The sequence below is a fragment of the Sitophilus oryzae genome, unplaced genomic scaffold (genome assembly GCF_002938485.1).
Source record: "Sitophilus oryzae breed Bouriz unplaced genomic scaffold, Soryzae_2.0 scaffold_169_pilon_pilon, whole genome shotgun sequence".
Classification (NCBI taxonomy): domain Eukaryota; kingdom Metazoa; phylum Arthropoda; class Insecta; order Coleoptera; family Curculionidae; genus Sitophilus; species Sitophilus oryzae.
In genome coordinates, this window is record NW_022146390.1 from 1,722,069 (window position 1) to 1,737,672 (window position 15,604).

Genomic DNA, 15,604 nt, shown 5'->3' on the forward strand with positions numbered 1-15,604 from the left:
TTAATTTACTAGTAAGTCTATAAAAAAACACAATAAAATGCTTTAGAACATTACTCACATTTTTTATTTAAACATTTATTTACACTTATGATCTTATGTCTGAAGAAATATTTATATATTAAAATATATTTTCATATAAGTATAAATGTGACTGATTTAGTTTTAAAAGGTTTAGTGAAAAAAATACAAAACACACTATAAATTTAAAATATATACAGTTAAAATCACGATATAGACGACGAAACAGATTGTTAAAATAATCTTTGGTTTAGTTTAGCTATTACTATTAAAAATTAATGAGATTTATTTTTCACAATATAAAATTGTAATGTTTTGCCATACTCATACTTTAGTCAAAAAAGTATTTTGTCTAATGTTTAAAATAGTCTTCTAACGCAATTTGTACTATTTTACTTCTAAAAGAGTATTTTAGTATACCCGTAGTTAATAGATGCATCTTTTTTATAAAAATATGATATATAAATAAGTACGATTATCGTTACATATACTTAGAGTCATTATATATATGCGCAACATAGTCAGATGAGTTTTAAAGCTTTTCGCCTTCAACTAATCCTTTCAGTATCACACCAAAAGCTACTTCTAAAGTCTTTTTCCATGCTTCCAGTTCATCTGGCTTCATGACAGCAGAGAACAGCTCCACTGTCGCATCTTGCAGATCCTTAAAATAGAAAAGAATTTTTAGAACAAAGAATGATTACCTATGTCTATTTTTAATACACCATAAGTATACTCATAAGCTAGAATTGTAGAAGTAATAGGTGCTTTAGATAATAAAATATAAGACTGGTTTTCTTGGTATTTTTCTGATTAGGTATAGTCAGTGACTCAAAATAATAGCACCTTTGGTGTTATTATTTTGGGTCACTGACTTTTGAGTCGCTGGAGATACAGGTGGTAGCTTTGATGTCAATTTGTCACATTTATTTATTTCCTGATATTGTCATTCGTTTTGACACTTTAGTTTTGTATTACGAGTTTTTCGTTTAACTAAATTGTGTTGCGATATTTTAAGCTTAAAATTTTTTACTAGGAGACCTTGCAGTCAAACATTGTTCTTTTTAGAACCTCTTTTAGTTCGAAGTATACAAGATAGCTTAATAACCGTAAAAAACTCATCGCAACTTTATCAAAATATTTTGAACGGGAAAGAGGTAGTAGATGTGTCTCTTAAGTGCTGTTAAAAAGGTGAGTTTTGGTGATGTAAATAATAAGTGTTTATATATTTATAATTAATTTATTTTTTTTCCTAAAATATTTTGATTAAAAGAAAATATGTAAAAGTGGGCAACGCTATACAGGTGAAATTAAATCACGTGACTAAAAGTTTATTTTATATGAACTATATAATTATCACATCCTTATTTTTTTAACAAACAGTGTTATGTAAATTTCCGTTCATATACCGGGTGACCAACTAAGAATGGACGCCGGCTGTATCTCAGAAACTACTTATCGTATAACTTTGGGAATAACCCTGGACAATATCAACTCCTGTGGAACAGGCATATTAAGAACACTACCAGCAAAGCCATAAAGGCTCTCATGATATGCAGAAGACTGGCCGGAAATAGATGGGGCTGCTCCCCTAACATTTTGCGCTGGATGTATACCATGATAGTAAGACCCATGATTACTTATGGAGCAGTTGCCTGGTACACAAAACTAGAGCAACGGACGGCAAGGCTAAACCTATGAAAGTCCAGAGACTAGCATGTGTTTGCATCACAGGAGCCATGAGAACCTGTCCAATAGCAGCAATGGAGGTCATTCTAGATCTAACACCACTGCACATTGTCATTGGTAGATATGCCAATGCGACAATGATTAGAATGGTCACTAACGGAATTAGTACTGGGAGAATTGTCAGATCAGGGGCTTGGAACACCCTCAAAAAGGAAATACAACTCATGCAACTCCCAGTGGACGATATGCCAGAACGTACAACTTTGACAAACATGTCAATGTAGTATTGAGCAATAAGAAGGATTGGAAGAGCGAAACGCTTGCCCAGCAGTTAAAAGACCATACCATAACTTGGTATACTGATGCTTCCAAAACCAATACGGGAACAGGGATCGGAGTGTTTGCGCCGAGAGCTAATTACTCCGAACCAATGGGCACTTACCCTAGTATCCTACAGGCAGAAATCTACGCTATCGAGAGATGCGTACAACTTATCTTAGATAGGAACTATCGGAAACAAGAAATAGCCATCTTATCTGATAGTCAAGCAGCGTTAAAAGCGATCAACTCAGTATCAATCAATTCGAAATTGGTCAAAGAATGCATAGAGAAGCTGAATAAATTAGGCAAAGAAAACAAAGTCCTCCTACTCTGGGTGCCTGCTCACCAAGGGATAGAAGGCAATAAAAAAGCAAATAATCTAGCTAGGAAAGGAGCGAACATTCCACTAACTAGACCAGAACCGTTCTGCTTTCCAAGTGGTAACCAACTCAAGGCAGAACTCAAGAACTTAGAAGATTCCATCCGCAACCTGGAATGGAAATCTTGCAACGGTCTAAGACACTCGAATAAGTTTCTGAGGGCTTATGATCAAGAAAAATCACAGATCTTCCTGGGTTTAAGTAAGAACAATCTTCGGATTGTCACGGCGTTTTTAACAGGACACTGTCTCCTCAATGAACAGCTCAGTAGATTGAAACTAAGAAGAAACGGCGAATGCAGATTCTGTGGGGAAGATGGGGAAACACCAGTACACCTCATCACTGAGTGCGCCGAGACGACAACCATTCGTGCCATGAATTTTGGTACGACTGATATTGGAGATGGAGAACTACCTTCTATAAAACCGTCCCAGATACTGGCTTTTGTCAAAGCCCTGGGACTGTATGATGAGTTATGATTCAAGAAAGGGGGACACAATGGATCTGTAAGGTCGAAGTGATTAACCCCCCTCCCACTCATTCTAAATTCTAAAAATTCTCTCCTATAACTTTTTCATTTATGGGGTCGAATCAAGGACGAATATGGATAAATAACAATTAAATGGTATTAAAATGAAATTAAAATATATGTTTTGATATTTTGACGTAACCAATTTACCTCTTTTTGTTTCCTGGATTACTACTATAATTTTTAGACCTTATAATCCTAGGCGACAGCCTAATATGAATTATTTTCTTAATATCTCCCGTTAGAGAGAAGATATAAAGTTGCGGTTTGTGCTAATATTTTGGTAATTTTGTGCTCTATTTAACTGTGCAGAGAAAAATATAGCCTCCTATTTAAAGTTTTTATGCAAAAGCGCAATATCTGTTATGATGTCAAACAGCGTCCTCTAGCTACCACGAAAAAAAAATGGAAACAAAATTTATACTGAAGATCATTAAGCAAGAAATGCTCTTTTAAACGGGCCCTAGTTTGTTTAAATTGGCTAACCCAAACCAGAGTTATCCTTATTTTAATAAAGTCAAGTAGTAGTTTAACCTTCCGCCACCACTTTACTTTATGAGATAGAGCAAAATACTTTATATCAAAAAAAATACAAATTTCTCGATGATTACAATAGTAATATTTAAAATACCTGTTCACCTGCATATTTTTGAGAAAAACCCTGTTTTCTAATTGGCTATCATAGAAACGCCCCCTAGCGGATATTTTTCAAACTTGAAAATAATTTCCAGCGATTTCTCTTGGTCGATTTACTTATTAGAATTTTTTTCCCAAAGTTATACGATATGTAGTTTCTGAGATACAGCCGGCGTCCATTCTTAGTTGGCCACCCGGTACATAACAAATAAGAAATCCGTCTCCATAGTCTATCAACTCAGTAATTTGTAATAATTTCCTATATTATTGTTTGTTGCAATATTTCTAGAAAATTGCTACGACTTACAACTACTAAATTTTTAATAGCATTTTTATATTTGGTCGTACTATTAAAAAAATTAACGCTTGTGAAATTTAAACGATTAATTTACAGAAAAATGCGTTGAATTATCATCTGTCACTTGAAATAACAAAAACCAGAAGTCGTAATCTGGTTATTTATTATTCGTTGCGAAAGTGATATCCACTTAATATTCAAAATATTATGGGCATGTGACTTTCAAAACATCATATGCCCAACTAAATATTAAGATAACTAATTTTAGACATTCATTGGCATCGGCATGAAAAAAATACTTCTTTAATAAATATAGTATACTAATTTGCAACGTATTTCAATATGAGACAGTAGATATATTTTATCTACTTTTGTAAGACCTTTGTGGCCTGCGGACTTGGCTTGTGGACTTGACTGCCGATCGTTCACAAATTAAATATTCTCTTTTGGGACAAAATTGAACGTTTTACCAAACTGTGTTCTGGAAACTTCGGCAGCATATTCTGCAGATAAAAATAAGTAAAAAAGTTCCTAAAATGCTTAATTTCGGAAATACAGGGTGTAGAAGTTTCATTTTTATTTCGATTTTTTCCAAATAATTTATGAAGTAACGTCAATATTTTCATGAAAATTTGTTTCTGGGAGTTTTTTGATATGAGAAATTTGATTTTGATGTCAATATGACTCCTACTTGTAGAGGGCGCCACCTACATATCTTTTAACTGGTTTGAAGAGTAACAACTTTTCGTCCGTACCTGTATAAAACTACCGAGTAAAAAAATATACATTTACGACGCTTTTTACCTAAAAAAGGTTTCTTGGTAAAAATGGCTACTAGTAATGGTTCTCGAGATATTTGGAATCGAAATTATCAAAACCTGTCATCATTGACATAAATTAAACAAGTTGACTAAATACCTAGTTATTAGACTGAAATCATAAATTTGAAATGTTTTTGTGTCAAAAGTTCAACAGAAACTGTTTTATCATCAATTTTTCTATGTCTACTATCTTTATCATCATTATTTTTATATGAAAAAATAGCAGGTTTAGTCGTGACTAAGTTCAAAAAACTCAAAATTTAAATGAGGATGCAGTCAGTAATCATCACACAGGCTAATAAAACTACTTTTTTCAAATTTGTCAAGCTTTCGAGAATTTTATTCCCATCATCAGGACAGTTTGACTGAGTCAATTAGCAAAAACAACATCCTCTGAACAAAAAGGCCTTAAAACTAGCATCATATGACATTGGAATACAAGGAAATTTCCTTTATAAAATATTAAAATACATATCCATCGAGCTCGAAATAACAATGTAGAAATTAGTCTTAGTAAATTTAAAAAAAAATTGTTTTATAAAAGTAATATCGTTGGATATGTATTTTAATATTTTATAAAGGAAATTTCCTTGTATTCCAATGTCATATGATGCTAGTTTTAAGGCCTTTTTGTGCAGAGGATGTTGTTTTTGCTAATTGACTCAGTCAAACTGTCCTGATGATAGGAATAAAATTCTCGAAAGCTTGACAAATTTGAAAAAAAAGTAGTTTCATTAGCCTGTGTAGTGATTATTGACTGCATCCTCACTTAAATTTTGAGTTTTTTTATATGAATATATCTTACTTTAAATCCTTTTGCTTTGACGTTCCTCGAGATGTGTGAACTTCCTGTCTTCAATAATAGCTGAATAAGTAATTCATTGTCATTTAGTGCGTCCACAATCGATGCAAGAGCATAAATAACACTACTGCAGTGGGCTCTAAACCTCTTATTAGTACTTAGTTGATCTAATGGGACATTTTTGAAGGGGAATAGATCTAAGTATTCTGGATGGTTCTTTAAGAATCTAAAATTAAAAGAAAAATAAATATTGCATACTTTAAATGTATTATGATGAATGTTTTAGATCACAGAGTCATTGAAAAATGCTGAAATATGGTACAATCAAGCACATGATGTATTCAAATAAAATCAACTTAAACAGATCTTCAAAAGTATCCAAAATGAGCTTTTAAAACTGTAGATTTTCAAAAATTAATTCCTACGACTATATTACGTTGAATATAGAAAAAAAAATATTTATATACCATAGCCGAAAATTATCTTTTGTATAATATAAATCCACCTATTATGAGTTACCAAGAAACCTAAGAAAAATTGCTTTCAAAGATAGTTTTTTTAAGTGAATAAAAATATTTCTTAAGAAAAAATGGACTAGAGTCGGAAAGGTCAATTGATATGATAATTATATTTTTATGGCGAAACCATAAATATTATTTATGGATGCAGCTGTTGGTGAATTTTTATAAACAAAAAATTACTCAATAAAAGTCAATTACCTAATACATAAATACCGGGTACGTCTCAAAAGTGTATCACCCCTATAACTTTTTTATGTTAGTATATGACATAAATTAGGATTGATTGACTTATTCAATTGTTTTAGGTCACTTCCTGTTTCACCGGAAATGACTACAACCTTTGCCTTTTAAATGGCACTCTAGGTATTTTTTTTTACTTTATTCGATAGAAAATGACACTCTGAATAGAATGACATATCCATATGTCAACTTTTGACATTTTCTCATATGGTTTATTTGAAATTGTAACATGCGGTTCAAATTATTAATAAAAAAATGATTTTTCCAAATATGCTAATGAATGCCACCCTCGTTCCATTTCTAAAAATTTGAGATATTATTAAAAATACGATTTGGGCTTCTTTTAACTGGCCAGAACAAGACACTAAAACATTAGACGATTAAATCTATCTTTCTAAGGCTCCTTGATTAAAAATTAGTATTTTTAACACAGCCATGACACTCTAGATTGAATTGTTGTAGTCATTTCCAAGTGACCAAAAACAATTGAAGGGCTGGCTGCAATAACCAGGCAGCCCCACTTTTTTACGAAAATGAAATTTTTAATGAATTATCCTTTAAAAAAAATTGGCCGATCGTTTCCTGCAACAATCAGTTCTTTCAATATAACAGTACATAAATGGCGACGTCAATTGGAGCTGCCTTGCTATGGGTTTGCAGCAAGAACCGAGCAGCTCTTTTTCGATTTTCCACAAATTCATTAAAATGGAGCTGCCTGGTTATTGCAGCCACCCCTTCAACTGAATACGTCAATCAATCTTAATTTATGTAATATACTAACATACCAAATCACGTTTTTTTATCTAAAAAAAATAGACAAGTTAATGGGGATGAGCACCTTCGAGACGCACCCGGTATATATTTTTTTCTAAATCATACTTTACTGCGAAAAAAATTACGTTAAAACTGTTTTATTTAAAATTTTCATATGTAACCAAATATTTTTGACTAATTTCTTGGAAAATTTTATGTAAGTATGTACTAGCTGACCCGGCAAACGTTGTTTTGCCATATAAATTATTTTTATGATTACGCCTGATCAAGTGATAATTGATCAGTTATTGACCGGGGTTGAAAATTATTGAATTGATAATATCACTGTTAAAAAATAGGGGAAGATGGTAGAAGGGTGAAAATTTAGAGTTGTATGCATTTTTTAATGCCACATCATAAAAAATAAAAAGTTTGCTTCAAAAAATAAAAAAATTCGGGTGGACCACCCTTATCGCTTAGGGGTATAAAAATAGATAACAAGCTATTCTCAGACTTACTGAATATACATATAAAATTTCATCAAAATCGGTCAAGCCGTTTCGGGGGAGTATATACCGGGTGCCTCTCAAAAGTGGCTCACCCCCTATAACTTTTTTATTTTTTCAAATAAAAAAACGAGATTTGGTATGTCAGTATATGAAATAAATTCGGATTGATTAGTGTATTCAATTGTTTTTGGTCACTTCCTGTTTCACCGGAAATGACTACAATTTTTGATCTTTAAATGGGACCCTCGGTATTTTTTTACTTTATTCGATAGAAAATTACATTCTGAATGGAATGACATATCATATGTCAACTTTTGACATTCTCGCTTAATAAAAAATTGTATTTTAAAATTTAATCTAGAGTGCCATGTTCAAGACACTAATTCTTCATCAAGGAGCCTTGGAAAAATAGATTTTATCGTCTAATGTTTTAGTGTCTTGGCCTGGCCAATTAGAAAATGTTCAAATCATATTTTTAATCATATCTCAGTTTTTTCAAATGGAACGAGGGTGGCTCATTAGCTTATTTGGAAAAAGCATTTTTTTACGAATAGTTTGATACCACACATTTGGTATATTTCGAGTGAAATTTTCGTTACGAACCGCAAGTTATAATTTCCAATAAACCATATGCGAAAATGTCAAAAGTTGACATATGATATATTATGTCATTCTATTCAGAGTGGCATTTTCTATCGAATAAAGTAAAAAAATACCGGAGGTGTCATTTAAAAACCAAAAGTTGGAGTCATTTCCGGTGAAACCTGAAGTGATCGAAAACAATTGAATACGTCAATCAATTCTAATTTATGTCATATACTAACATACCAAATCTCGTTTTTTCAATTAAAGAAATAAAAAAGTTATAGGGATGAGCCACTTTTGAGACGCACCCGGTACAGTAACTAAAATTGTGACAGGAGAATTTTAGATGTAAAGATTAAAAATGGGATAATTAAAATTTTATAAGTTTTTACGAATTTTGTGTTGCCTTATTGTTTTTCAAAGAAAACATCCAAATTTGAATGTTTAAAAAATAGGCTTAATTAAACATAAAGTTGGGTAAATACTTTATATTCATTTATAATATTATAATATTAAATAGGTTTTCTATTTGAAATGGCTGTGGCAATACAACATAGCAGGTTTATATATAAAAATAGTTATATTAAAAAGAACTCAATACTAATTATATTTAATTTATATAATAGGGGAGAGATATAAGATTACAAAAACGGAGGTTTAAAGGAACAATAAATTTAAAAGACACTTTTACAATTTACTTACAATGTAAGTAGTGCAACACCGCTATCCGTAGAATTTTTCATAATCCTAGCCCATGATGTTCGTACCAAATATTTATCTCTGGATGTGAGTCCTGTGGCAGGATCAGGATCATCTGTACGTCCAGTATTGGCAGGACTAATGTAACTGACTATAGTGCCCATTCTGTGCCTGAAATAGCAACAATTAATGTTACGTTTAATCTATAATCCTATACACTTACAGGGCTTCAATTGGGCGTTTTTCAGCAAAATTTTAGCTAGGCCATAACAACATATCATGCATTATGTTCTTCAGTAGGGATGCGCAAAAATAACCGATTTTTCGGATAACCGGTAATTTTGTTCCAATAACCGGTTACTAATCGGTTATTTTTCCCTTCCGTTTAAACCTAATAACCGTTCATTTAGTTCATAAGCGAAAATCGGTTATTTTATTTTTAGTGACCTCGAACACAACTTGTTATATTGAAAAAAATAAGAATATAACTATTAAGAATAACTTGTATATAGAAGAAAATAATAATCATGTCTAAATGTAATCTATTAACGTAATAGAAGCGTGTAAGCTCTGAACGTTAATAGATCAGCTAATATAACAGCTCTTTATTCCATCATTCAAACTAACTTGTGTATTTAATGTCCTTAATTTAGATTATAATCTTTGATCTACGTAAGAGAGTAACACTAAATATCTAAAAATTAATTTGCACTTGCTTGCTTCATCCACGTTACCGTAGATGGAGCTGAAAGTTTTGGTAGGGTATATATAAACAAACAAAAAACAAGAAGCGGAAAAGGGGGCCAAAAAACCCTACATATATGCTTATTCTCTGCATTAAGTTCATCAGACTGAAGCAGGGCCCAGTCACTCTATGGAGCATTAAATTACAAATTGACGATTCGGCCCACTATAGATGGTGCTAATTTACGTCGTGTATATATGGTTGCAGAACAGTTCTTCGTGTATGTATGGTTGCTTCAAACGTTACGATTGGCTCGGTCTTCAAATTCATTTTATGAATTTTGCGATTGATTTCCCTCTTCCGTCCACACAGTACTTCAAATACTCCTTTATTTATGCTTCAAACTATATTTAAGCTGCCTTTATTTTGTTTTTAATACAAAATGTATTTCTCGTGCTTTTTATTGTATTCCGACTCCAACTTTTTCATATTATATTATTCAAAGGTCAGGGCCGGCTCTAGGTCTTTTGCCGCCCTGGGCGATGAGTAATTTTACCGCCCCATGATAGGCGCCCTGATTCTCTTAGGGAAAATTTGAAGTCGAGATCGAGAAACAAACTTTATTTATATCAACATACAAAATCGGGTAACAAAATAAAAAATCAAATATAAACTTAAAAAGTAAACTTAAAAAATGAATCAACGATGAAATTCTTAATTAAAGTGTTTTCGTGCTTTAGACGCAGCAAATTCAGTAAGTAGCTGATCAATTTTTAATTTTGATCCAAGTTCATGCTCAATAAGCCACTTAACCTTTCTTGGCTCATAGTTGATCTCAAGTACGTTTTAATTAGTTTCAACTTGGAGAAACTTCTCTCGCCACTTGCAACAGTTATCGACAATGTTAATAAGATCCTGAAGGCTACAACATTAGGGGCAATATTTAGTTGAATCGCCAATTTTAAGATTTCAATGGGAGTTTGTTTGGGTTCCACTAACGTACACAACACAGAGAGTTCATCAGCCAGTTCTGTCGCGTTCACGTCTAAAGCATCTTCATGTTTTAGAACATGTCCTAAATCATGGCAAAAACTCAATATCTCAGCTGACGAAGATTTATGAAGCAAATGAATATCATATAAAAAGTGGAAATATTTACTGTGCTCTTTTATTTGCTCGAAACGCTGATCGAGAGAGTTTGCAGCTGCGTCTAATATTGGAAAAAAAATCTTTTCTTTTGGGTCAACTATAGGTTCATCGGAAGCTTCGTAATCAAACTGACGTTTTACTTTACGTGTACGAGGTCTAGTTTTAGTTTCTGGAAAGTGGGCGTCTACATCAATCTCTGTTGCTAATTCTTTAGCATCTACCAAAAAACGGTTGAATGCGTTGTCAGAGCGAAGATTGTTGATATATGTCTTTGTTTATCCAAAATATTTATTGTGTTTTGTAAGTCCAACTGCTTGCTCTGTAATAATTTACTTATTGGATTTATGTGATTTAAGACGTCGTACCAAATTATAACAGAGCATAAAAATTTAAAATTCTTCAGTTGTTCCAGCAAACCTGAAGCTTCATTTCTTGCCGAAATTTCGATTTCAGGATTTTCAAAAATATTTAGCAGAGCATCATAGATTTCGCCAATTTGATATCTAAACGGCTTAACTGCATCTACTCTGCTTTCTCGTACTACTTAGGGGCTTCAAAGTAAGAGAAGAAATATGTCTCTTTAGGGTATCCCATCGTTGTGCGGATGCTGCAAAGAAAACATAAGTTTTTTGGATAATTCCAAAAAAAATTGTGGCTTCCAAAGAGGTCGATGCCATATCATTAACGACTAAATTTAAAGAGTGACTGCTGCAAGGAACAAAAAATGCCCGTGGATTTATGTTACGAATTCGGCTTTGCACACCTGCCCGTAAACCCCTCATATTGGAGCCATTATCGTATCCCTGACCCCTCATGTGTTCTATTGGGATTTGCATTTCACTTAGTTGATTAATTAGTATCTCAGAAAGTTGAAGACCGGTTGCTTTTTCAATCGGAACAAATCCTAAAAAGTGCTCACATATCTTCACATTGACTTCGTTTCCTACTTTGGAGACAGAAACAAATCTTTTATCATTGTCATTTGCTCTATTTTGCTGAGGTCTGTTTCGCTTCATTGACCTGAGTAATTATATGTTTTTTATTTCCTCTGATAGTAAGGTGATAATTTCATTCTGTATATTTTTGCCCAAATAATGTACTTTTCTGGTATCGTCACGCATAACTCGATTCACGTGTTCTTCCATTATTGGGTCAAATTTTGCGAGTAGCTGGACTAATTTAAGGAAATTTCCATTATTATGTTCGTAAAGTTTATCAGAGGAACCTCTAAAGGCCAAGCAACTTTCACCTAAGCATTGGATAATTGATATAATTCGCTGTACAACGCTGTTCCAGTGTTTAGTTTCAGAATCAATTAATCTTTGGATCAAAGCGTCAATAACTTGCATCTGATTTAACCTTATAGATAGTTCTGACCAGGATTTTTGGGCTAACATGTGGGCAATTGATAGTTCATGTTTTTTCAATGTAACTCCAGTATGTTTCCAGTTGTTGAATCCTTCATTAGATAGATTAGTTTTATTTGAATGAGCAAAGAGTTTACAACAAAAGCAGAAAAGAACATTTTTAGAAGTTGAGTATATTAACCAATTTCTTTTGACGGATTCTCCGTTGCTTAAGACACGGTTAAAATTAAATGAGGTAAATTTTCTCCCGTTTTTATCAAGGGGAAATCTAAAATTGGTTAGTGCTGGTGGTAGCCCTCTCTTCACTAAAAAGACTCTATCTTTATCCATAATTATTTCTGGCCATTTGGCTGGATCAGGATCGATTACTAAATTATTAGTTTCTTCATTACACTCGGGGTATGATCTCTACTAGTGGAAACCTGTCTAATCATTGTCTTATTTTCATCATAATTAAGATTTTCGACTACTGATGATGTACTCGACGTTGCGCTGACAGAGGTTGATCTTCTGGACCTTTATTATTTCTCTTCTTTTCTAGGAAACTTCTATTGTTCTCTCTCTCTCGCGCAATGCATTGTCTTTCTTAATCAAATTTGTTCACTTATACCCGAGGCTATGCAACACAACACACATGAGCCTTTTGCGGGTTGTCCCAATCATGCATACAAAGTTCGCATAATAATAAACTTATTTAAACAATGTTTAGTATCGGTTCTATTTATGTTATTGATGCCATTTTCTTTTCAAATCTTTGGCTTTGGAGATGTTAATAAAAATATTTACGAAATTTTTGAGTTGTAATTAATTTGCCACACCTGGATGTGCCGCCCCTAGCAGGCGCCGCCCCGGGCGGCCGCCCACCTCGCGCCCCCCTTAAGCCGGCCCTGTCAAAGGTAGCCGTATTTCTTAGTGCTTCTTGAATTATACAACTGTGATGAACTGCAACGAGATGAATTTTCAAAGTATAAGCAGCCTGTAGGATAAATTTTACATATACATTGTAGCAGGCTGAATTCATAATTTATTACCACAAAGATATAATTCTAGTAAAGGGATCTGGTGGTGTAGGGGATATGGCTCTCGTCTAGTAACACGAAGGTAGCCGGTTCGAGTCGTGCCGCAGACACAACTTTTTTATTTAATAAATAAATTATTTTGACCTTGAAGCCCTGAGCCGCACTCGGCCCGCTATAGATGGCAGCAAAAATTTTGTTCGCTTTTTTATTACATTGACTGATCGTTCTGTAGTTATTCTGTGGACTGAAGGGAACAGCCATTCGACGACCGGTTTCGGAGATTTATCTCCACCGTCAGGCCGACTTTGCTGTAACCAGGGTTCGGAAAACTACATGTTACTTTTAAAAACTACATAAACTACATTACATGTAGTTAATGTAGTTTATGTAGAGGGTGTAGTTTATGTAACCTATGTATGTAACTTTCAAATATCAAAGGTTTGAGGTGAGGTTATAATAAGTTGAAGCTTTAGAAAATAAATGTAATTTAAGAAAAACAGAAGAAATATGACTTTAAATATAATATCTACACATCATATTATTTAGACCACTCATACAAAGCAAAATTATTCATAATATCAATACATAGTTTATTAACGTAGTTTTCATGTAGTTAATAAACGGGAAAAGACGTAGTTTTTGAAGAAAAACTACACGTAGTTAATCAGGTAAATTACGTCTTAATTAACTACTTCCGAACCCTGGCTGTAACCCTCAATCTGACAAATCCTTCAGTCTGATGAACTTAATGCAGAGAATAAGCATATATGTAGGGTTTTTTTGGCCACTTTTTCCGCTTTTTGTATTTTGTTTGTTTATATATACCCTACCAAAACTTTCAGCTCCATCTACGGTAACGTGGATGAAGCAAGCATGTTTGTCCAGTAGGCCGTTGGTTTTAATTTTGGCGGTACGATCTGTGATTGTCACAGCTACCGCTAGATGGAGAGAGCGTCTAGCACTATCCATAGTAGTATGTTTTGTACTCAAATGCTATTCTCTGCTTTTCGTTTTGTCAGTTTGGGGATTGAGGGCAATTGAGGGTTACAGCAAAGTCGGCCTGATGATGGAGATAAATCTCCGAAACCGGTCGTCGAATGGCTGTTCATCAGACTGAAGGAGAACAGCAGCCTGTTTCTCCTTCAGTCTGATGAACTTATTGCAGAGAATAAGCATATATGTAGGGTTTTTTGGTCCCTTTTCCGCTTCTTGTATTTTGTTTGTTTAATTTGTACTCTTTTTACATTTTTCTTTCTAAAAAATCAAGTGATATTTTTTTCAGAAGATATTTTCGGTTAATTGTATCAGGTTATTTTCCAATAACCGCCCATCCCTATTCTTCAGGTAATAAAAAAAATATAGCTTCAAGGTATCTAAGAAATAAAATAGTATATGTAAAATACTGCCCTAGTAATATTGCAATATATTTTTCATTCAGAGAGAAAAAAGTATTAATGTTCCATAACAACAAATCGAAAAATATATGAAAATCCAGTAGCGCATCTATAGAGATTACGAGTATGGACGGGGTATTCATTCATTTCACCATAGACTTAGAATAAATTTTAGGCAAGTCTGTGCATTTCACAATTATTATTCTGTAATTTTAATTCACAGCCAAATTGTTATTGCTGTCATTCTTTGCTGATTCTTTGGATATCGTGTGTCGAAATCTTTCCTGACTCATTGAACAGACTTTAATTGATTTTTTTAAATATCTCGTGATAATGAATGTGAATGAAAATTCGAATTTTTTTTAGTTTTTAGTTAAAAACAAAATTTCTTGATAATATGGCAACATAGGTATTAGATTAAATTTATAAGAAAGAAAATCCAGAAAAGATCCAGTGGTGCTCAAAACTTTAGCTAAAAAAAACCTTTTTTTTTGAAAATTTTCAAAGTAAAATAACTCCGTTATTTTGGACTTATTTGAAAAATGATAAAGAGAAAATAGGTTTCTTTTATGGAGATCTATCGCCCTTTAAAATACTTGCACTTATTTCTGGGACACCCTGTATATACAAGGTAATCTATTTTTTTGGAACAGTACTTTAACAGCAGACTTTTTGAATAATTCATTAATGAAAATATCTGATTGACTGTTTTTAACCAAAATGTATAAGCCTAGCATTTTTCTTCTTTATAAATAAGATTTTTATACGTTTGCAATAAAAACTATCATTGTATATGTAGAAGTAGAAGTAAAAAGTTTATATTAATAACAACAAAGATTAGGTTGAAACCAGTATAGCGTAATTCTTAAAATTACTGCCAATAAACAAATACATAAATTTAAAAATATATTATTTCAATTGCTTAACAGAAGTCAATGGTTTTGTTTTTGTATTTTTCTTATTTTTAAAGTGGGCAACTACAGTTTATTTTTATAACCTCATAACTTTATTTTTTAAAGACAGATCTAACAAAGAAAGAAATATTTTCAAATTTAAATGATTTTGTAAAAATATATAAAATTTCCCACAACCCATAAAGGCTTGAATTTACAAATTAAGAGTCTATTACGCTGTACTGTTCGGGTTGCTCTCAGGGGTAGGGTAAAGCGGGTATGTGGACGAAGAAAAT

General features: G+C 32.8%; 2 protein-coding genes across 4 annotated transcripts in view; both read right to left on the reverse strand.

Moving 5' to 3' along the window:
• The window catches only part of LOC115881102 (globin), a 42,183-nt gene that overhangs the window by 4,759 nt on the left and 21,820 nt on the right, over positions 1–15,604 (reverse strand). The window contains exons 2-4 of one of the 3 annotated variants that reach the window (XM_030898479.1): positions 8,805–8,972; positions 5,498–5,720; positions 39–682 (exon numbers count right to left, since the gene is read on the reverse strand). The exons of the other annotated variants lie outside the window; for them this stretch is intronic. Of the exons in view, the coding sequence (XP_030754339.1) occupies positions 551–682; positions 5,498–5,720; positions 8,805–8,965 (516 nt within the window). The 5' untranslated portion in view covers positions 8,966–8,972 and the 3' untranslated portion in view covers positions 39–550. Of the gene's footprint in view, positions 1–38; positions 683–5,497; positions 5,721–8,804; positions 8,973–15,604 lie in introns of those variants that run through there. 3 annotated transcript variants of the gene reach the window in all.
• Positions 10,260–11,651, reverse strand: LOC115881152. Its single transcript, XM_030898529.1, has 2 exons — positions 11,399–11,651; positions 10,260–10,852 (listed from the first exon to the last, which is right to left on the reverse strand). Exons 1-2 carry the CDS (start codon positions 11,649–11,651, stop codon positions 10,260–10,262), a joined length of 846 nt encoding a protein of 281 aa, XP_030754389.1.